This window comes from Lytechinus pictus, chromosome 1 (assembly GCF_037042905.1).
Source record: "Lytechinus pictus isolate F3 Inbred chromosome 1, Lp3.0, whole genome shotgun sequence".
In the NCBI taxonomy this organism is placed as follows: domain Eukaryota; kingdom Metazoa; phylum Echinodermata; class Echinoidea; order Temnopleuroida; family Toxopneustidae; genus Lytechinus; species Lytechinus pictus.
In genome coordinates this window covers 1,393,665-1,419,013 of record NC_087245.1, presented here as the reverse complement: position 1 = coordinate 1,419,013, position 25,349 = coordinate 1,393,665, and the positions used below count along the sequence as shown (strand labels likewise).

General features: G+C 35.4%; 1 protein-coding gene across 2 annotated transcripts in view; it reads left to right on the top strand.

The window, feature by feature from the left end:
* Window positions 1-540: 540 nt before the first annotated feature.
* Window positions 541-25,349, top strand: part of LOC129254076 (putative carbonic anhydrase 3) — a 49,055-nt gene continuing 24,246 nt past the window's right edge. Inside the window, exons 1-2 of one of the 2 annotated variants that reach the window (XM_064104893.1) lie at window positions 541-589; window positions 1,346-1,469. In XM_064104893.1, coding sequence (XP_063960963.1) covers window positions 1,400-1,469 — 70 coding nt within the window. In that variant the 5' untranslated portion in view covers window positions 541-589; window positions 1,346-1,399. Of the gene's footprint in view, window positions 590-1,159; window positions 1,470-25,349 lie in introns of those variants that run through there. The other variant, XM_064104887.1, reaches the window with a different exon arrangement.

Below are 25,349 nucleotides of genomic sequence, written 5' to 3'. Positions count from 1 at the left end.
TGTTGCAAAATTAAAGTTTGATAAATGAATAAAAGAGTAAATTAAACCTATATGTGTGCCAATGCAGGCCACCACGGGGGCGTCGTGGACTACTGGTTATGACTCCCGTCCTTTATTCTGAGGGACGAAAGCTCGATTCCCAACCATGGCGAGTTTTACTTCAAGAATAAATTTACTCACATATTGTGCTCCACTCGACCCAGGTGAGGTGAATGGGTACCCGGTAGGAAAAAAAATCCTTGAATACTTGAGCGCCTATATGGGCAGCGGAGCTAAGCCGGGGGACTCTCGCCTTTGAAACAGTGGGTCGTGTGTTCGAATCGTAGCCATGGCGTATTTTCCTTCAGCAAGAAATTTATCCACACTGTGCTGCACTCGACCCAGGTGAGGTGAATGGGTACCCGGCAGGAGTAATTCCTTGCATGCACTGAGCGCCGGTGATGGTAGCTCGAGCTAAAGCCGGGGTAATAATAGCAGCGCTTTGTATCCTCTGGCAAAAAGCGCTTTATAAATCCAACTATTATTATTATTATTAATAGTAGCATTGTTGGTATCATCACGGAAAAGGCGCTTTATAAATCCAGCTATTGTTATTGATAAGTATTATTAATGGTAATAAAAAAAAACTGTGCCTTGTTATTAGAGCTGTTGTGTTAGCATCCTTTGGCAAGGTGTTAATCAACATTTTGCCACTCTTCACCCATACAGATGGTATAGTAGATACCCGGTTAGACGCGGAAGCCAATGCAGTATACCTTTTGAGTGAGGAACCCAGGGAGTGGAGAAAGTGCATGCCGTTGTCCATGGATATGGGCGAGCTATATACCATAGAAACATGAGAAACTCGCGATACAAAAAGTGAAATATTCTGACTTTCGGTATCACCGTGATGTTGAAATGTCACCCTCTCAAATACTTTTTGAAATAAATATATAAAAAAATGAATAAAGGGGCTAACTAGATGGACATGCAAGTAGTAATACGATGGGATGAGGATGGGATAGAGAGATGTAGACATTAACCCAACTTATTCGACGCCCCCATTCTCTCCTCCTCTGATGCACCCCATTATGGTAAATCCTTGTCAAATCTTACACTACCCTAATAGAAATATTATCTGACAGTGCCCCTAATCCCAAGTGCATTTTCTTTTACTACTACTCTTAAAGTCCATGTTTACTGAGATGACATACTCGGTCAAGGTTCTGTTGTATAACATGGACTATAAATCTACTACCACTAGACGAATCGCATCACTTTGTGTTTCGCTTGTGACGGTTGGTGTATCTCTCTTGACTCATGCACGATCCGAACTCGGTGCCATTTTCAACTTGTTCTTTGCTAGATGATCATCTGATACACCGATTCAATTTTTTATCTGATCCAAGGAATCGACAACATGAAGTCTTCTGTCATCTGTCTCACAGTCTTTTGTATTCTTTGTGTCGGACCAGCTCTAGCTGATATCAGTAAGCACATGAGAATATTAATTGTGATATCGATAAAATAAGAATAATGATAATTGAACATCACTTGTGTTAAAGCTATTATGAGTACCCAAGACTGAATAAAAATCAAACAGCTATGTTCAACTTTCTTTACTGTATAAAAATGATGAATATTGATATTTCAACACTTTTAGTTAAGATTAAAAACAATAATAATTAGCTTGATTTTTAAACTCCTTAATACCTGTGTTTTTATTATCATACAGCTTTAAGCAAAATCAGTGGCGTTCCGTGGGGTAAGGCATGGGGGAACATAAGCAAAAAATACTGAGCGCGCGAAGCGCACTCAATAGCTACGTATACCTATCTGGAAATTTAAGGACTTTTGCCAGGAATTCATGAAAATGATACATACATCTCACTAATCAAAATAACGCGAGCGCGAACCTCTACTTGCTTTTTCTAAATTTATATATATATATTAGTCCCTTAAAATTGTACATTGTAAGCAAATTTTTGTTATCATGCTACGTACGTATTTCACTAAGCAAACAATGCGAGTGCGAATTAGATGCCTATATTATTATGTCACTAGAATAAAGCTCGAAGCGCGAGGAAAAATATTTGTTGTATATTGACTTGAAAACAGATAGCGACATTTGATCCTCTTGAAAGGGATTATGTATCATCCTTGCGATGATTTGGCATTTATAATCTTCTGATTTTTTATTCAATTACTTTTAAAATATCGATGGGCATTCTGTTTCTTTAAAATAGTGCTTAAATTTCCATTATTTGAAATGATATTTGTTTTCACAAGCTATAGCTGTTAGCTCAAAACTGCGTGTTGTTGACGATCAGCTACGCATAAATTTTTTTGTTAACAAGGCCATAACTACGGCAGGCCATCCTTTGAACAAACTTTGTTTTTTATGAAATTATGAAAGCAGGCTTGATTTAAAGAAACAGATTTCTTTTTATTCCTTGGTTATTTTCTGTAATTGAGGTATAAAGAGCAGATTTTGAATTTTGTAGACATGCTTGTAATTTTTTTTTAAATTCAGATCATAGCCTTTCTTAAAATTGTTTTACTTACTCATACGTGGAGCATGTATGGCTTACACCATAGAGATAAAATAGAGACTTTACAAAAATTATAAACAATGCTATGTCATTTGTCAGTTATCTTAACTCAAATCGGTTTGGCTTTTTTACACCCTTTTCCATCGATTTACTAGAATGCAAGCTCTACACCCAATACACAGTAAAAAAAAAAAGTAGCACGTTGTTTAAGCCTGTCACTCTTTTTTGTAATTGTTTAAACTTTTTAAACAACTTGTTTAAAGAGTTTAAACAGTTGTTTGAAACTGTTCACCCTGACAAAAACTTTATTGTAAAAATAGCAGAAAAAATAATGAAAAATATTGCCGAAGGTTTGAGAAAAATCCATCCAAGAATTAACAAGTTATTATAATTTTAATTATTTGATTTGTGACGTCATATGCGAGCAGCATTCCTACATAGCGAATGGTAAAATATCGATAAAATGTCATTTTCTCAGAAAATTGAAAAAAGCTGTTACTGTACCTTTTGTATATCAATAGACAAACCATTTCACATACAATCATGAAATGAAAACAAAAATTAGCCATAAGGAACCATTAAAAATGAAATTCATGCATTTTATATTACATAACATATGGGGCAGCTAGCTGCTCGTTTATGACGTCACAAATCCAAAACTTAAAATGCTAATAACTTTTTTAATCTTTAACGGATTTTCCTCAAACCTTCACCATCTTTTTAAAATCATTTTTTATGCTATTTTTACAACAAAATTTTCTGAAGGGTGAACTTCCCCTTTAAACAGTAATTGTTAAAGTGACGGGCTTAAACAACGTGCTTAAGATTTTAAACAACGTTTTACAGCAAAATGTTTTTATACACATAGCGGTCTTCACTATACACTCTTATATAACCACTGCATTGGTGAATAATCTTAACGAAAACTAAAAATCTAAATAAACCGAATTAATTAAAGGTTAGAATCAGAATCTGGGTTGATTTTTTCACTTTTTTTTTCGTTGGGACATATAATTACCGGGTCTTTGCGTTTATATTTGAGCGCACTCCTGAGGATTCGACAGGAACTTTCGAATTTTGCTTCTGTAGAGACATGACGTCCAACATCACCACCACCACCACCATCATCATCATCGTTGTACACAGGCGCGGTTCTAGACTAATTTTTTTTTTTTTGGGGGGGGGGCTTGAAAAATTTTCGACGTTGGTTTTTTTTCAATACAATGAAAATGGCCTATTGTGGCCGGATAGCCTTATTCACACCAAACAGCTAGCCCCCTCCTATAACAATAGAACCTATTTCTAATATCGTGCGAGGGAGGGTAGCGGTTGAGCGAAAAAAAAGTCACGTTTCCAAAATGCTTCAGATTTTTTCATCTATTTTATTCATCAGGGCCTGATTTGTGTTACAGATGTAGATGAGGGCATTTAACGATAAAAACAGGGGGGTAGGACTGGTTATCAGGAAGTGGGTTTGTGTTAATTGTTACTCTCTCCCGAGGCGTTTTTTAAGACTTTGGACGTAAAAGATATAATAGAACATGGCAGGAGATGGGGTTTTGATATCAATGACACCCACCCCTTAAAATATTACGAGGGAATGTGGTGACCAGGGAGAAAATGTTTGAAGTAAAACCTAGCATTTGGAGCACTTTATGCTCTTTACAAATAAATGTAGGCCTACACCTGCAACACCGTTAAATTGCTGAATGGGATACTCATTCAACATTCATAAAGGCTGCAAAAAAAAACGGCCCAATGATCATTGCCCTGTATAACACAAAAGTATACACGTAAGGCCTATTGTAGAGAGTAGAGTCGAATCATTCTACATCTTGCTTCTATCATGGGGGTAGGGGGCGATCGCCATGAAAATATTGGGGATGCGGCAAACATATCGGTGTGCCCTGCCCAATAATTTTGACAGATTGAAAAATTTAAGAATCCATTGCAAAATTGTGTTTGACAAACGTCTTAAACCGCTATAAAACCATCAGACTTGACATGAAAATACCGTCAAACATATAAAATTGTAAACTTTTCGATGAGTTTCACGTGCAAAATTCTGCATTATAACTTGGCGCGCCGAAATATTTGGACATTGTCTTTACCCCCTCTCGCCATCCAAAACATGGATCAGCACTACTGACTCTAAACTTTATGTTTTCAATAAGTTTAGCGTCAAAAGGGAGTATATAGCGACAGAGATATTTTCTAAAGAAAAATATCCAAAAGAATAAAGAATGACATTACAAAATTTCGCCGGAGCGCTTTTGACAAAATACGACAGGTTTAGAATTTAAACTTCAATTTTATGGCATTTCGTGGTGGGTGAAGTATATACAAAGGGAGATTAATTTGGGGGGAAAAGCTGCAAGGCAGTCTACTATAGCCTATTGCAATAGATTATTGATTTCCTATACTCACACTTTAAGAGAGAATTAACGTATTCTTCACTTAGATTATATTTTGCGAGGGAGCGTTTAGCGACCGAGCGAGAAAATGTGAAAATTTGAATACTAAAAACTTTGATTTTAGGGCACTTGACGACATATATAGGACCTATATATACAGTTTTTTTTTTTTGGGGGGGGGACATGAGCGATTTTTAGGGGGCTTCAGTCCCCAAAGCCACCCCCCTAAAACCGCGCCTGATTGTACGGAAGAAATTAGTGAATCTGTAGTGCTTCCGATCATTCCTTCGATATTATTTTTACTGGTCCTTAAAAGATAAAAACTAATTTAAACGTTCATAAATCATTCTCTCAAGAATCTTTGAAAAGTTTGGTAACAATGCTATCGACCTATATTTTTTTAAGGATGTTTTTATTGTATTCTCTTAAATCAAATAGACATTATATTTCATGAACAAGTTGTACAAATTATTTGAAACACGATTATGAATTATACTAAGAAATTATACAATAAATCCATATCCCAAAATATATTATACATCAAACTTCAAAGAAACCGGAAATTAATACTGATGCGTTTCAACAATTCCAAAATGAAATATTAACAAGATGTACTAAATGTCAATAGAGAAAAAAAATGATAAAAAAGAAATGTTCTACCTCCCACCCCCCCCCCTCCCCAGGTACACAGCACCCTCCCCTTTATGTCTACTCTACATGGAAGGGACTCCAATTCCCCGTATTATATTCATGTTTTTTCTGCAAAAAAAAGAGAAACAAGTGTTTTTGTTTAATTGTGTTTTTTTGTGTGGTTTTGTATCTCGCTGTATATATACCTCTGCCTCTCTCTCCCTATATATTCCTTTAATTTAGATTTTCACATTTCCTTAAATGTAGAGACATCTTGCCTTTACCTAACACCAGCCTTTTTTTCTTCACATTCCTCTTCTTTGAATTTCCTTTTAATATCATCAATGGTTATGAGTGCGGCCTTTTCCCTCCCTTTGAAAATTAAAATTTTTACAAAGATTACAAAATGATTGACTAAACGTTCCTTTCCTTCATCCTTAATTCTACACCTACAAGAATTTTCTCCCAGCTTAAATTACCCATAGATATATAACCAAACATCTCCTTACAATATTATTCCAAACCAAACACCAAACAAGCATATTCACATTCCCTAAATAGATGGCGATAAGTTTCCTCTTCTTTTTTTTTACAATAACAACAAAGATTATTTTGAGAGATTTTAAAACGGAACAAATGGTGATTATCATAATCAATGCGTGCAACATATCAAATTGAAACTCTCTTAATCTGCTGTTCAGTGTACATTGTCTTGGTGTCATAAAAATGTGTTCAATCTTTTCATAAGTGAAACTATATTTGTTTTTAAACCTTTCGAAAACATCAGGTATTGCGAAGTTACATTTCATAAAATTTTCATAAACATTTTTAGATACTAACTCATCTATTGATAAAATTATTTTTCCAGATATAAACGATATTTCTTCCCTTAGAGAAGCCTCTTTGTTATCTATTTTCATATTTCGTTTCCAGCTGACTGGAATAGTTTTATAAATTGTCTCTATCAAATGAAAATCATTTATGTTTAATCCCTGTCTTTGGAAGTATGAAAATAATCTTAAGTTTCCATCATAATCCAAAATATGTTTCAATCTGTAAATATTTTTTCATATAATTTTTGGTCAAATATGCATTTCCCTTCAATTCGTTCAATTCAATTCAATTCAATTCAATTCTGGTTTTATTGTGAAAATGGTACATGACAAAAGTCCGAAGACTCATATTATCATATTTACAAAGTAAAAATGTACATGTATATTATTAAAAGATTACAATATATCACAATTCTAGTGCTAGACAAATAATCAACAAATAAAGCCAGAAAAAATAATTTTTCACAATCTCAAAAAAAGATTAAAATTGATTGAAATTAATACATTGTAAAACTATGATCGTCAAAATTAAATCAGCAAAGTTGCGAGTATTAAAAACATATATAAATTAACATTTACACTTTTAAAATATCATCATATTCAAAAGAAGAAAATATGTATATAAAAAAATGTGTAAATAGCAAGACAAATTGAATAATATAATTATAAGACCAAAAAAATATAAACCAGATCAATGTAATTTGTGATTAATTGCAATTTCAAATTAGTTTGAGAATACATGTATGACAGTCATAAAACTAAAGAGAAATAAATACGATGTTACAATAGATTGGTATGAAGTCTGAAATTAACCATGTGATATACTGTAGATAGTACACCACCAGTCACAATCCCTTGACCACCCGTTCGCCTGCCTAAACCAGAGAACAAATTCAGTGCACTGAATCCTTTGTTCCCCGGCCGAAACAGGCAAACAGGTAGCCAAAGAAACGTGACCGGTACTGTATGCTTTATAGTAAAAAAAAAGATAAACGAACCAAAAAATTATTAAAGTTGGGCAAAATTACTGATAGAATAGTTATATTACATGTAGGTGGAACTCAAGTAAGTAAAAAAAGAACATTGGAATAAAAAGGTGACAAACCTAACATAAAATCAATAAGATTAAAGATAAACAATAAAGGGGAGTACAAAAAGTGTTACAGTTACTAAAAACAATAAAAATGTATATAAAATTACATTATATTACAGAGTTCAACAATTGCACAAAGTGGGGGATTGGCGACTGTTGGTATCTTTTTGTTCTAGTCCGAGGAATCTCAAGATGATGTGCATTTCTTAGGGAAAGACCAGTTCTAACCCTACGGGTTTCAGGCAAGAAGTGGCGATGTCGTTTCGATTTTAGCAACGAGCGTGCAAATCCTTCAACAAGTTCACTCCGTCTGTCTTTAAGAGATGACACATTCATACTTTGTAGAAGTTCAATGTATGGCAAGACATTTGGCCAGGCAATGATTCGCAGAGCCCTCTTCTGAACCCGCTCAATGCTAGCGGATTGTTGGCAGGTAATGCTAGATGCCCAAACAGGCACGGCAAACTCAATCAATGGCCTGATGTACATCTTGTAGATCGTGACAAGTTCCGGACACATCACGCCATTTCTCTTCAGCTTATTAAGAATGAACAGCCTACGAGAAGCATTGCTGATGATTTGACGAACATGCAGTTCCCATCTCAGGTCGTTTTGTATGATGACACCAAGTAATTTAATAGATGTCATGATTTCCAAGTCCGTATCATCAATCCTAAGCTGTAGAGGAGGCGGATTCGTACGGAGAAAGCTGATTTGCATTGCTTTACACTTTGCAGCATTCAGCTTCATGTCATTATCGTTGCACCAATCAACCAGTGAGTCAACATCATGCTGTAGGCCAGAACATTGATCTTTTCTGACAACCTCAACAAGGCTAAGATCATCAACGTATTTCCATCGATTCTCCGTGGAGCAGGCAACATCATTCACCATGACGAGAAATAGGATCGGGCCCAGTTTCGTGCCCTGTGGAACACCACAGGTGATGTTAAGTTGAGCAGAAGTTGTCCCTCTGTATCGAACAGCCTGTGAACGGCAGGACAAAAAGTCACATATCGTTGGAATGATAGATCGATCAACACCAATCCTAATCAGTTTTTCGATCAAAATTGTATGGTTGATATGGTCAAAAGCCTTGCGAAAGTCAATAGCACACAAATTGGCGATACGTCCTTGCTGATCAAGGCCCTTGACTATGGTATCAAGCATGCTGATTAGGTAGTGATTCAGAGAACTTCCCTTCATATTGCCAAACTGTTTGTGATCGACAGTATGATAAATGTCATCCATGATCCATCCTGCGAGGAATCCTTCAAACAGTCGGGCAATGATAGGTGTTATTGAAATCGGTCTAAGTTGGTCAACGTCGGTGACCCGAGGACCCTTAGGTATTGGGCACACCGATGCTCTCTTCCATAGCGTCGGAAAGTAACCTTTGTCAAGACACTCATTGAAGATTTCAGTTAATGGCTCAGATATCTCAAAAGCAAATTCCTTCAGGAGACGTGTTGGACAATCAGCTGGATGCCCGGCTTTAGATGTATTCAGCTGCCTCAGGCGTTTATACACTTCATAACGTTGGATCACCGGTGGTGAAACTGGTGCTGGTAAGTAAGCACTCAGTTTAGAAGTGTCCAAAGGAGGAAGCCTTGAGCAGATTCCAGAAAAGAATGAGTTCAAGTCATTGGCCAAATCTAGTGGAGATATATCACCAGCAAAGAGGGGTGCTTCTTGTTTGCGGAGTCCACTCAGGGTGCGAATCTGCTGATGCCATTTCCCTGGTTCGGAGTCCATCAAATTAGCAACCTTAGTTTTGTAGAAATTTGCTTTAGATGATCTTATGGCTCTTTGAACTTCGTTTCGTAGAGACTTGTAGGAATCGGCTTTCTGTTTGAAAGCTCTATCTCGCTTAACGATGAGACTGCGAATTCGGCTATTCATCCATGGCTTGTCGTTCGGCCGTTGCTTGAAGGTTACCAACTGAAAGTGTCGTCTATATTGAGTGTTGAGCAGATCCTGGAGTTGTTCAACCTTGTCATTAGTTTCAAATTTATTGTAAAAATATATAATTTCCTTTAAATGTTTCAGATTTAAATCAAAAGTCCTTCGTATCTATCCATACTTCTAACAAGTCTATATTCATTGAGGCAATGCTATCTCCAACAATCCAAGCAAATTATCGCAAGAAAATATACAATTTCCTCCCATGTGTTTTGTGGCATAATTGAAATATTGTTTCCATTTCATTGCATTATTTTCTTTTAGTCTTTTACTACACATAACTCTCTGCATGTGCCTTTATTAACCATTGAAAATTCATCATTCTCAAGTCGCTTTGGTGGTAATCTAACTACATCGTACTTTTGTTCATCTTATTTCTCCCACCCCACAAAAAAGTAAAAGCCAACTGATCAAGTTCATCATTGATGTGAGAGATGCCACATATATAAATTAAAAAAACCGAATGAAACTAATGTTTGATGTAAAAATCTGTGGGATATCGAATCAAAGGTTTTTTCTAAATCAATTACCATCATAAACCCAGGGATATTATTATATAACGTATGAAACAGCATATCATCAATTATTCTGATTGCTTCTCCTATATTCCTGTTTTTAATAAATCCTATTTGATCTGTTTGTAAAACGTTCTCCAAAACCTCTTTAATTCGTTTTTTAAACTTTAGATATAATCTTATAATCTATATTTAATAACGAAATGGGTCTAGAATTCTTTACGTAATGTGGGTCTTTCCCTTCTTTAGCTAATAAGAAAATGATTGCTTGTGTTTGTGATACAGAAAGTTCCCCAGAGCAAAGGCGTCATTGAATGCCCCTATCGATACATCCTTTATTTCAGTCCAAATGTACAATACAATTCAACCATGTCAACTGTAAACCCATCATTTCCAGGTGATCTATTTTGCTTCATTTCTTTCAGTACCGAAATGCACTCCTCTTCTATCATATCTCCTTCACAGCTTTCAGAATTTTCAGATTTTAACGTTGGTACATTAAAAAAATCCCAAATATCTTCCGTGTATTCCCTAGCATAAAGGTGGGTATAAAATGGTTTAATTTCATTTAAAACTTCTTTCTTTTTTTCAGTTATTTCTTCGTTAACCTTAACCAATTTTGTTATAGTACTTTTCTTCTTGTTAGACTGTAATAGTTGACTAAAATACCTTGTATCTATTCCTCCACTTTCGTACCATGTCGCACGCGACCGATCGTAACTGTCTGCAAGTTCTTTCCTTTTCTTTTCTATTTTTTTAATCAATTCTTCAACTATTGCATTTACGCAACGACCTTCTAAACATTCCAGTTTCTTTTCAAGAGATTCTTTTTCGAATATTTTTTATGACTTTTTTTTCTATCAGATTTTTTATACACCGGCACAACTTTAGCTACCTTTAGTTTATCTGGAACGACCCCTGAGATAACGCCATATTAATGATTTTACAAAAAGGTTCAGCAAAAAGTTGAATACTCTCCTTTGTAATTCGAGGTAAGATATCATCAGAACCACTCGATTTAGATGGTTTTAAAGACGATACAATATTAGTTATCTCAGCCTTTGTAGCAGGAGTTAAAAACAGAGAAGCTTTATCTTTACATCGTTTCATATAATCATGATGAGATTGCGGTACTTAAGTAATTTCTGTAGATAATTTCTGGGGCAATCCAATAAAATATTTGTTAAAGCTTTCAGCCTTATCCTTGGCTGATGATAAAAGTACACCATTAAAATCCATCTCTTGTGGAATAGATTGCCTATTTGGACGTCCAACCAATTCATTGATGGGAGTCCCAAATCTTCCTGATATCACTCTTAACACCGTTGAACAAATCATTGAAATAATCTTTCTTGGCTGAGCGAAGAACATTAATTAATACATTCTTATATAATCAATATAATTATTTTTATTTTCAACTGTAGGTCTCTTGATGTAGGTACTATAAAGCTTATGTTTACGATTTATTGACTTCAGTAAACTATGAGTTACCCAGGGCTTCTTACAGTGTTGCTACCTCAACTAGTGGGAAGCAATATTTGTGTAGGTCGAGAAACCTCTGTAGAAAAATATTTGTAGAAATCATTAACGCCTTCGAGAGAGGGCAGAGCCTGCCAATCAATTTCAGCCAAGTGATGTTTGAATCTTGAGGTTCTTACATCATTTATAAGCCGTTTCGTATATCTTTCCCTTTTTTCTTACAAAATCCTTTTTACACAAAATATGGGCATATGATCTCAAATATCTGAGCACAATTACACCAGAGCAAAACTCATTTTGAATGCAATAAGTGAAAATAATGTCAATCAGGGCTGCACTATTTTTTGTTATACGAGTGGGTTTCATGATAAGAGAGAACATTCCAAAAGAGTACATAAAATCAACAAAACCTTTCACACATGGATCATTATCATAATTTATTAAATTTATGTTAAAATCACCCATCAAATAGATCTCCTTGTTCTCTCTACTCACAACCTGTAGCTGATGTTCAAAATCCTCAATAAAAGGCATACTCTCATAGTTTGGTGCCCTATATACACAACCAATAATAACCTTTTTTCTAGTGAATCGTTATTTCAACAAAGACTACTTCATACCCTGTTTTAGAACCAGATAAATCCTCACGTAATTCAAAATCTAATTCATCTTTTACACACAGGCACGTCCCATCCCCGTTCTTTAATTCCTGCCCTACATTAACAAAAGAATAGCAAGGTATCTGAAAATAGTCGGATATCAGCATCTTTAAACCAAGTTATTGATACACCTATTACTGAGCAATCATCATGTTTTAAGCATGACAGTAAATGTAACAGATCATCAAAATTTTCACATAAAATTCTGTCATTCAAATGCATAAGATCAAAATTCCCCTCTTTAATCTGACCCAACGTACCTCATTCCTTTTTTTTTGGTGATTTTGTTTCTAGTTTATTTGCCAGTGCAGGGTATTGAAATCATCTACCTGTTCTAGCTCTTTGGACCTCTATATCTTTTTTTCATGGCTGCTTTGGACTTAGCTACCGCCCTGTTTAGCAGCAGAAATAGCTTATGACTCACAATTACGGCAAAACCAGTGCATCTTGTTTTCCATCTTCCGAAGAAGAGTATGCTTTTATTATTTTGGAGCTTGGATTTTGATTTTCGGTATAAATACGAAGACAGATTCGCACTTATACCCGGGGGGGGGGGCAGTCACATACATTGCTGTAAAATCTCACTGACTTTCATATTAGGGGATTCGGCTTTGAGGGCTCTACCAACCCCGTGTCAATGTACACACGCTCGCTGATTCATTGTTGTAAGCAACTGGCTTGTTAAAAGGCATGGGTTGGTGCCAGTGGCGTACCCAGGATTTTCCAAAGGGGGGGGGGGGGCAAATTCGTCCGCCCAAAAATTGACAAGCCAAAAAAAGGTCTTCAACCACAAAAAAAATAAAGGATTCCGTACCAGAAAAAAATTGACAAGCAAAAAAAAGGGCTTCAAGTTCTAAAGAGGGGGCTCGTCAGGGATCAGTTTTGACTCTTATACTTACAGATTTATTTTTACACTTACTTTCTTCTCTTAGTTTGTTTTTGCTCTATCATACATACTTATGTAATTTGCACATTATCAGTTGTTCCCCATTCTTTCCCTTTTTCCCCCACTCTTATGCACCAGTTTATTATGCCTTTCTTTGTTACCACCTCTCACTAATTCTCGTTATTTATCTCTTCCTCATACCCTCTATCACTGTTTTGTTTCAGATCCTGTTTGATGTTGCCTGCCTCATATCCTAATCCCTTTTGGCTTGATGTCTTTCTTTGGCCTTACTTACACCAGGGACTTCCCTTTGTGTCTGCCTTCTCCTTTTCTTTCATCCCCTTCATTAACCTGATTGGTCATCTCTTCTCACTAATGCCCCTTTTGTCTCCCTGTTTCTAGTGTTGCTGTTGAATGTCTGTGGTCTATATTATGGTTGTTCCACTTTATATGTTTGTCATTTTGCCTCCGACGAAGATTCTGCTAGGATCGAAAGCTTAGGCCCCTTTTGACTCTCTAAATAGTTATATATAAGACTACACGATACACATGAAATTAGAAAGAATATTTAACATTACAGAGTGGGGACATTTTTTAAGTGTTGTTTCAATACTCTTTTAAATTGTGTAAAAGTCTTAACCGATTTAACATGATTAGGGAGGGAATTCCAAAAATGTATACCTTTATATAAAATGTGTTGCCAATTTGACCTTTTCTCATAGGTACCACAAAGTTAAACCATGGACCTACTACGGTTAAACAGACTATTTCTTGTTTCATGCCCGTGAATATTAGATGACCGTGTAAAATTTTTTGATATGTAATGATATTCGTTTGAATAGAAAATTTTATGAACATGGTGAAGTATAAGTTGTTGCGACCTCAAGTCTATGCGAAGAAGGCCAGCTTTTTCGATTTCATTCTTCCCAACATGTGTTCTTGGGTGTAAGCAAGTAATAAATCTAACAATCTTATTTTGAATAATTATAAACTTTTTTTGATCAACCTTTCCAAGACTGCAGTACCATGCTGCATTAGCATAATCAACACTGTATTAATGAAAAGCTTAAAATGCGTCTGGATTTCGTATTCGTGCAATTTTGGTACCGGTATAGAAATTTCAAGCGAGCATTAGCTTTTTTGACAATAGAGTCAACCATAGATGTACATGTGAAGTCGATTATAGTATTTTTTTTTTACTCTTGTTTAAAGTCTCCTGCATTCACCTGGATGCATGATCCTGGAAAGCGGGGGGTGTTAAAGCATCTCCAAAATTTCCTTGGTGGTGCTGCGTGTATTATTCTCCATAGGCACCACCGCCAGGTATTTTGAAAGATGTGTAAAATTTGAAAAATGTAACCCAAAATGACCTTCATTTTGTAGTGATACTTTTTTTTTGCTTTTCAAATTCCTCGGGACCAATTTGACCTCGATTATTGTGCAGTGAAAACCTCCCCCCCTTATTTAAATTTACATCAGCACCCCAGTAAAAAAAAAAATCGTTCCCAGGGCCCTGTCTGGATGTACTAACTGAACAAAGTATATATCTCCTGATTGAAAACATCCGATGCAGAGAAAAGAATGACACGCATGAATAGAAGAATATATTTTTTGTAATTGATTTGATAGAGAATGGCATTGATGATAGCACTGTCATGAAAGGTAAAGGCCTGGTCCCACTGGCCGACGGATACAAACCGTATTCATAAAGGACACAGCAAAATTTCGGAGGTGGCTCCATCCGTTTTCATCCGCTTCAGAAACGGGCAAAATTAGCGAAAACATAACGGAAAAGAATGGACGTGGGTAGTATGTAGCCCGGATGTTAAACGGTTGTTCATCGGAAACCTTGCGGATGAAAATGGATGGAATTTAGATTAGTTTTGTGCAGCTCAAATATTTTTTGCGCGGATGAAATCACAGTGGACGGATGCTCAATGGATAGAGCGTATATAAAGGCGACCGCACACCTTGCGATTTGTCTGCGACTCAATTTAGGAATAAAACGTAATATTGAGACTTGGAATATCTTATTGTGTAATGTTCGAAATCATCGTACGAATACCTATCTTCAAATCTGTAACTATCTTAGAATAAATGCAAGTTTAATATCTAGTCGTAATGACTTCATAGCAGTCGTACGATTGGCTACGATTTGAAACTAATTTGGCCTTTTCTCCAAAATAAAGGCTTACAATCTTACAAAATGGATATATTATTCTTTCAATTAATTTTCACCTCAAATAAAATGACATGTTCCATTCACGTTTTCAGAAAATGAGCAAAATGCGATTTGTTCCAAAATCGGATCGCGAACAGTCGTAAGGTGTGCGGTGGCCTTAACACTTACCCAATGAGTACACAACGGATGCATAGCGTTCTCCAACGGATGGCAAGATTTCTTTTTGTACGTTTTACATGGCATCCGTAAGTGCAATGGGACCGGGCCTTTACATTTTAAAAATTCATCACCATATTCTCTCTGCTATTGTACAACACAGTTCAATCTACGTATTATTGTTGGGGGTTTACCATGAGTAGATTGGTCTTTGAATTATTCATGTACGTCGACCACATCGTACAATCAGCCACATTTTGTGTCTTATTCATCACACAATTCAACTGGTACCTTTTCTTGCAAGATATGGAAAATAAGGGTGAATACACTCTTTAAAGCTAGGGTTATACCAAAACAAAATTCTCCCGAAGAAATGCAGACTGATTCTGCCCGAATACGGCCTGATCCGGATGGTTTCGGTGAATGGATTCGAATGTTCCCCAATCCCTTTCGAATTTTCTCGCATTCGCGGAGAGAAAACAGAATACTCTCGAAACCACCCGAATACGTGTATTCAGATGAATTCGCAGCTGATTCGGTTCTGGTGTAACCCTAGCTTTAAATATCACTCTCGCAGAATGTACGTTTGAACTTTTCTCAAATAGTACTTTGAGATTGAAAACAGAATCTGAAATGAGGTTTTAAGAAGCCAGAGGGATTTCAATCAATCTTAGGAATGGTTTCATTCGGATCCAATCCATTTGCGCTTTCCATGGATATATCATTCAAAGCTATTTGGAATGTAGTTTGTATACGAGTCTTCGAGATGGGGCTACAAGTGGCCAATATAATGGGGCACACTTCACTCTTTCTACATGTTCTATGAGCTTGGCTTCCTTCCTTAGGTATATGTCAGTTTCAGTTTCAAATTCATGGGGACGGGCTGTTAGGGTAGTACAATGACATTGCATATGGTCATATTCGCTGACACCTGACTCTTTTCTATTAAAATTAGATTAAATCGAACTTGATTTAGTTTAGTTTGAATTGTTTTAAAATCAAATTGAAAAAAAAAAAATCTCGAATCATATAGAGCGAATTCCAATTTAGTCCAGGATAGAAGGGGTCGAACCTTGTTTTTTTATATATACAATGTTTTTTGATGGTTTTTTGTCAATTCGAGGGTGCTGATTCCGAATCTGAATGATGCCACTCGTGTAACCTTGAGCATTTTCTGCAAATTGGCAAAATCCAATATGGCCGCCAAAATATTCAAATTACCCATGAAAATCATAAAATTGTCCACACATTGGCTATAAAGTACATGCAATTGTGCTGCCGGAGTGAAATAATATCTGAAAAAATGATTTTGTCAAAATATTTATTTTCTTGATATCAAAATGGCCGCCATCATAGACCCCTGTACAATATGAATGGGGAAAATTAATTTTTACAAAATTGAGCACTGAAATGCAAGTAATTATGATCTATGAGTGAAGCAATGTCTGAAAACATGATTGCTAACGATATATATCATTTGTTATGTCAGTTATGTGATAAATCCTGTATTTTGATATTCAAAATGTCCTCCCAAAGCCCTAACACTATTATGTACAATGTGAATTGTGACACAAAAAAATCACAAGAGTGAGCACTAAAATGCATTTTGTTAAGATAAACGAGTGGAATACTGACTAACAACATTATTGTTAACGAAATTTATTATTTAACATGCCATGTATGTGATAAACCCTGTATTTTGATATTTAATATGGCCACCAAAGGCCCTAAAATTATGATCTACGATGTGAGAGAGGACAAAAACAATCACAAGGTGAGCACTAAAACGTATTTTTCGTGGTAAATTAGTGGAATACTGTCTTCAAATATAATTTGCAACGAAATATATTATTCGGGTTTCATATTTGGGTTAAATATTGTATTTTGACTTTCAAAATGGCCGCCAAAAGACATTGACTGTATTATGTATATACAATCGATCTGGGAAACCAATTTTCACAGGAGTCAGCACCATAACATGCATATAATTGTGATTTAAGAGTAAAATATTGTCTGAAAACATAATTTCTAACAAGATATATCATTCATTCTGCCAGGTAGGTGATAAATATTGTATTTTGAAAGTCAAAATGGCCGCTACAGGCCCTAACGGTAGGCATATTATGTACTTTATGAATGGGAACATATAATTTTAACAGAATTTGGCTTTGCTTGACTAAATGGTGTTGCATGTATGAGTGAAATACCGTCTGAAAATATGATTTCTAAACAAATAGATAATTTCTTATGTTATTTAGGTGATAAATGCTATATTTAAATTTCAAAATGGCTGCAATATGTTTCTTTGTGGAAATTATCTTTCCCCATTCAAAGTTTACATATTAAGATAAGGGACTATGGCGGCAATTTTTCATTTTTAAAAGGCAGCATTCATCACCTTTATGACACAAGCTATGATATATTTCGTTAGAAATCATTGGGTTTAGACAATACTTAACACTTACATCAAAATTAAGCCATTTTCATAGTAAAAATTTTGTCAAAATGATCTGTCCCCAGTTACAATGTACATACTACTTTGGGCTATGGCAGCAATTTTGAATTTCAAAGTAAGGCCTTTATTACCTTCTCAACCATTATGTGATGTATTTAGTCAAAAATCATGTTCAAGACCAAATTTTACCTATACATCACATAGTTACGTGCGATTTTGGTTCTCATTCTGGTGATTATTAGTTTCCCTATATGCATGTTACAGAATTTGTAGGGGCTTGTGCGGCCGTTTTGAAAGTCAAAATATAGTATTTATCACCTACATGGGAGAGGAAATGTTATGTTTCATTAAAAAAATCAAACAATATTTTCCTTATACAACAAAATTATATGGATTTCATAGTCAGGCTAATCCTAATTCTTTCAAAAGTATTTGTCCCCATTTACATTGTAGATAATACTGTAAGGGCCCATAGGGGCCATTTTGAATTTTACAATACAGCATTTATCTCATGCATGAAAAAGGAAATGATATGTTTCGCCAGAAAACATGTTTTTAGACAATATTTCACTCGTAGATTACAATTACATTCATTTTATTGTTTTTACTCTTGTGAAAATTAGTTTCTTCATTCGCTTTGTTCATAATACAGATAGGGCCTATGGCAGCCATTTTGAATGTCAACATGCAGCATAATTACCGAAATTGCAAGGGAAATTATATGTTTTGTTAGAAATCCTTGTTGTCAGACAGTGTTACACCAATATTTCGCAGTTATTGGCATTTTAAAGTCAAACAAATTCAAAGGTTGTGAAAATTATTTGTCCCCTTTTATATATTGTACACAGTATAAGGGGTCTATGACAGCCATTTTGAATATCATAATACAGCATTTATCACATTAGATAGTATACAAATGACATAGTTTTGTTAATAGTCATGTTATCAGACAGTAGTCCACTCGCAGGTCACAATCACATGCAATAATAGTGCTCTTGTTTAAAAAAAATGTTTTTCCTCATTCATATTCTACATAATAAAGTATACAGGGGTCATGGCGGCCATTTTGAATATCAATAAAATAAATATTTTGTCAAATATCGCTTTTCCAATTGGTATTTCACTTCTGCACAACAACTACATGCATTTTATAGCTAATGTGTGGGCAATTTTATGATTTTCATGGGTAATTTGCATATTTTGGCGGCCATATTGGATTTTGCCAATTTGCGGAAAATGCTCAAGGTTACAAAAGTGGCATCATTCAGATTCGGAATCAGCACCCTCGAATTGACAAGAAACCATAAAAAAACATTGTATATCTAAAAAAACAAGGTTCGACCCCTTGTCTATGGGGCCTATCCTGGACTAATTGGGCGATCGGTACCCAACTTTCTTCCTTCCCTTGTGATGTTGGCTTTTCCCCTCCCTCCTCCCTCTCCCCCCTCTCTCTCCCCCCTCTCCACTAGCGTACCTACGGGGGGGGGGCAGGGGGGGCACTCTGCCCCCCTGACGAGTCACAACCCATACAAAAGACATATACCTGCCCCCCCTGACGAGCTTAAAAGAACTTTTTTGCCCCCCCCCCCCTCCCGACTGACGAGGTTGAAGACCTTTTTTTTTTTTTTTTTTTTTTTTTTTTTTTTTTTTTTGCTTGTCAAATTTTTTTCTGGTACGAAATTTATTGAAGACCTTTTTTTTTTTTTTTTTTTTTTTTGTTGTTGAAAATCCTAGGTACGCCACTGCCCCTCTCTCTCTCTCTATGTCTCCCTCTTTCATCCACACCAAGTATCCTCTCGGATTACTTTTTTCTTTATTCTCCTCCATTAACTCCATATTCCATTTATCAACCATCACATCAACTTTATTACCCCCCTACTTCTCGTACGCTATACTTATACCTACTAATCTATCTTTATCAAATTCTTTGAGGGATCCATGTTTAACAAGCCCTGCTTTTCAGTAGATCCCTCCATTTCTCCCAACTTTCATTTTATTAAAAAATATAAATAAAAATAGCATTGCAGATGTTTAATGGAGATTGTTCTATATTTAGTTTTACCCTCATTGTATGCATCATAAGTGTCTGATTATAATAATTATTTATTGCCTACCGGAAACATTTATCTATTTCCCTTGTATGGTCTTATTGCTTACATAGTATATTCCTTTGTATTGATTTGTATGGTTATTATTTTATATTTGTGTAATATGAAATAAAGGAAACTTGAAATTTAATATATCATTTCTTATTTCTTCTGCTGGTAGTTCTGGATTTATCTCTTACAAGGATTGGGGCGGGGGGTATGTGCTTCTAGGCTTCAGGATTGTCGTAGACATTACGTAGGTTATTGCATGGAGCTACTAATGGCTCCATGGTTATTGTATCACTGATTAAAGGAGTACTCAATGCAGTGATTAAAATCAAAAGAGCAACACAATGAAAATATTATCCAATTCCGATGAGAATAAAAAAGATATGACATTAATGATTTTTTCCATGATTTTGATGAAATATAGAGGTTATGTTTATGATATGGCGGATTTGCTAGCTAATGTAAAATATATTTCTTACGGGCTACAAGGATAAGAACCAAACAACACTCCTGTTCCTTTGTTTTACTTCTCTGAAATGCCTTCCTTCAGTTACGGGTTATCATTTTCCAAATTTTTGTATCCTTGGCTTCATTAAGATCTGTATAATCTCATTTGGGTGAACATTCATAGATTTAAAGTGTATGTTTTGATAATGATCATACCGAGTATGATCTGCGACAGGATCATTTTGATAAGGAAACAGAAGGCATACTCTAATAAGTGCCCTTTCAAAAAATGCGCTGGTGGCTTTGTCATTGACACGCGTACATTATCTATTATGTGTAGCTTTATTATATCCATCATCATTCCCAATGTCACTTTACCACGTGACTATATATCACTCAATCACGTGACTATATGCCACACAGTAGTAATGCAATAGAAAAAAAACGGCGCGTTCGCACGTATGAAGTAACTTTCATATCGTAGCTGTCCACGGAGCTACACGTGTATAGTATCTTTCAAGCCCCGCACTCGTTTAAATGACTGATTTCTTACAGTTTTGTTTTCAATTCGAACAATATTTGCCGACAAAGAACTGTAGAAGTGATGGCATTTAGTCATGTTTATTATAGATCAATGCATATTAGGAAAAAAAAAAAAAAAAAAAAAAGAAGAAATGTAATAGTTTGAATCAATCCTTCAAATGAACAATTCTTGAAGCGGTGGCATCTAAGGGGGAAGGAAAAAATATGGCTTCGCCAATCATTTATGGAGATTCAAAGACTGTAAAATGCTATTAAAAGCAACCAGTCACTCTCACTGAAAAGAACTCTAAAATACCAAATTTCATTCTTCCTTCGTTCACCCCCCCACCCTAAATTCCATGGAATTATATTTCCCTGAGTTCTTTCCCTTTTATTTTCTAATCCCAGAAGCGGATCTAGAGGGGGGGTTGCAACCCCCCCAAAAAAAAAATCCGGGGACCATTTTTTAAAATCTTATCTTTTTTTTTAAACTTAATTTTACAAATTTTCATGGGGGTTAATTTGGCAACGACCTCTATACCAAAAAGAGTGGTGTTTTAGATGCAAGAAAACGCCATTTTCACACACAGATTTTCAAAAAATGTCCCTACTGTGGGAGGGGGGACACCCCCCTCCCACACCCTCCCCCCTCGCTCGCTCCGCTCGCTTGGACTCGTTCGCTACGCTCCCTCGCATACCACCCCAACCCCCCCTTTATAAAAAGCTGGATCCGCCCCTGAATCCTTCCATATATCTGCTTCGACCCTCCCTATGACTTGTATGGACGGAGAGCCCTTGATCATTTATTTCATAAATTGATCATTTATTTCATAAATCTATTCGATTGCTCACTATTTTTGTGTTTATGTAAAATATACGAAATTCGAAATATTTGTCTCCTCAATACAATGTGAAACAAAGTTTGATTCCCCTGAACATGCCATTCTTGTAACCTTAAATCGGCAAATAAATGGAAAATGATTTCAACTAACATAAGACATTACCCCCCCCCCCAATAATAAATAAAAGTAATAATACATGAATAATTAAATAAATAAAAATAAGAATAACAAATTAAGTAAAATAGTAACAATAAGATAATAACGATAATAATGGTAATAACAATATCTTTATTGTATAGCACACTTGCAAAATAATATCATGTCACATCGTTTCACCACAATGAAAAAAATAATAATACCAGTAAAGATTATTGATGAAAAAGCAGAGTTTTTATATGTTTATATATTTTCAAAGATACGAGAAAGAGGCATTTTATTTATTTATTTCACATCTTTATACATGGTAACCAATTCAGCTATACACGATAAAAACATTAACAAAGATAAAAAGCTGGTTTGCAATCGGGCCCTGTTAATCAAGATACATACAAATTATGCGAAATATACAAGAAATAAATCTTTAAAAATCCCAATTTAACCCTCTGTGCCGTCATCAGATTCATCAGAAACACACAAACACACAGAAGCACCCAAACCCCCACACACACACCCCATCACACTCTACAGACTCGTTACTTACTTGTAACATATAATAATTAATTTAACATATTTCATGGAAGCTTACATTGTTTTTTTTTCAGCAGGTATTCCTCTTGCTTCCATTATAAATCAAGTAGCTCTTTCTGTTTGACTAGCAAACACTTCTTATCACATCTAGGATATTTTATTGAGAGCACGTGCTTTAATTTATTGATTGGGGTATAATCAAAGCACCACTCACACGTCTTAGATTATTACTCCATAGTGTCTTTAAACTCTTAGTGACTCCTCGAACTCAAATCGAACCCAACCGTCAAATAACGTTCAGAATATTAATAATTGTCTACGAGATTAACAGTATCGTAACCTTTGTTGATCAAATGCTGAACTTCAGAGTTTAATTTGTGTGCTTTATTCTTCAGACTAATTAGAGCTTCAAAACAATTCAAAACAAATCGTTTTATTCCCCTTGATTGTTTGGTGTTTAGTGTTTGTTTTGGTTTTGTGATAAGATAGAAATAGATCACATCAGTTACCCCTGACAGAAATATAGGTGACTTCTGGAACATTGGAAGTGAAATTAAAGGTCGTTTTGGGTGAAGAACAAAAATGCATAGTGTGGAATGCGCACATAAATTAGGAAAGTGCATTTTGGCATGATACCAATGAGTTTCTCTCGTTTTCTTCATTTTACTAACATGGTTGTACTTCACACTATCAGTCTAACAGTCTTTGATATTGTAATTGTTTTGATTGCATAATAAAATGTATGTTGCAATTTTTGGGGATTTTTATGAAAAGTTTCAAATAGATTTTTAACTTGAATTTTAACATAACGATTTGATTGATGTTGATCAAAGCGTGGTATCGCTTCATGGCCCTGGGGAGCGGGGGTGTTAAAGGAGGTGCTGTGTGTAGTATTTTCCATAGACAGCACCCCATGTCATTCTGATAGGTGTTATATAATGGAGAAATGTAACCAAAATGACCTATATTTTGTAGTGAAACTCCCTTTGTTTTGCTTGTCAAAATTGCATCAGCACCCACAGTAAAAAAATCGTTCCCAGTGCCCTGGATCGCTTGCACAATAATGTGAAATGTCCTGGCGTGTACGCTCAGGGGAAGAACAAGAAATAATGAATGGAGGCCGGTCTTGGGTTTGATCCTCTTCCAATTCACACTCAGAGTAATTGTTTTGTTGATTACTCTACAGTCATACCACCAGTAGATCCGCGAGCAGAATAAATTAGATATGCATGTCCAGTTATCATGAACGGTTCCCACCACTTGTAACATGTGTAATGTCTTATTCATCAATATTCAGAACTCACTGACAATAATTGATGGTACAATATTGGATACATCTATCGATCATCAGGCGGTAGGTTATTACGAATGGATAATAAATTTTTTGACTCTATTGTATGTCATCATTATCCGTCTGGGTTTTTAAAAGACGATGGCTCCTGTCTCATTGAGTGTATTCAAGTTCAATAAAAGTTCATATGCAGGACGTCTTGTAAAGTCGTTACGTACTCATCGCTGGTATCATCCATGTCATTAGCGAAAAACTACTTTACCATGCAGATGTACATTGGGAGCCAGAGGGCCCCGCAGAGGGCCGGGGGGCAAGGATCGAACAGTGAAGGGGGTACGTGGGGTGGTGTGCAGAAGTCATGCCAAGAAAAAATAGAGGTCAAAAGTTGCCAAACCATTTTTGACAAATTATATCACACGGGTCAAATGGATCTATGGAAGGCCAAGCCCACCCCTTTCCCTGGATTAATGCCCCTCCCCCCTAGCGTATCAGGAAACTTATTCCGGGTCACGTTTCAGCTTCTAAATGAAGGTTACTTTACCATCATTGCATATGTAGGCCTATAATGATAGCAACATTATAAAAACAAATCAAAATCGGAGATTCGTTTGATGTAGTACCAATGAAATGATTAAAGACAAAATTGAGTATATGAACATAAAAAAGGCCCAAGTCCATACGAGGTCATTTCGAGAAAAAATCGAAAAAATTGATACTTTTTAAATTTGGGCAATTAAAGTATATTTGGCTGAAAAAACATCATAAAACAATTTTAAGCGTACATTTTTTAATGAACATTAATATTCACCTTACTTGTGGGTTGGGCCTTTTGTCTGGTGGACTTGGGTCGTTTTTAGAATCAAATGGACTTGGGTCATTCTTACATTCATGGTAGACTTTTGTACACTGTAAAAAAAAATTAGTTGAAATTACTCAAAAAAAATTGTGGCAAAAAATTGCCTTAATTTTTTCAAGTATTTATGAGTTTGGCAGTTTTAAGTAAAATTTACTTATTTTCTGTGCATCCATTTTACTCAAGAAAATTAAGTTACAATAACTTAATTCAATTAAGTAAAACAATCACTAAAATATTTGAAAAAAATCAAATGGGGGAGTGGACTTTCGCTCCCCCATCGTCCCACTTTTTTTTTCATCTTAGACATCTTTTATCCAAATATTAGACTTTGTGCATTGTCACTTACTTGTACATGTATAGGTACTGACATTGATATTTATACGCGATCGTTTCATTCTTACAAATAAAACAGTGAAAATAATATAAGCATTTTCCGAAAACCTAAAAAGAAATCTGAAATTTTCTGCTAAATGACTATTTAATGTTGCTCTTTCTTTGATTCAAGAAAAGAATAAAATAGTTAGCACGCCCTTATCCAAAACAATTTCAAACACAAATAGATATGACAGTTGTTAAAAAACCATTAACTTGCTCTAATGAATATTCATGCATTATTTGAATAAGGCGTTAATTGAAAAATATAAATACATTCAACATGATTTTATAAGTAATAATCATCTTTGCCTAATTGAGTTAGATTTACTCAATCAAAGCAAGCTAGCAATACGTGAATTTTCCTAAATGTATATTGAAACCAAATAAATCAAGTAAATCAAGTGAATTAAAAGACAAGTTAAAACTACTTAAAAAAAC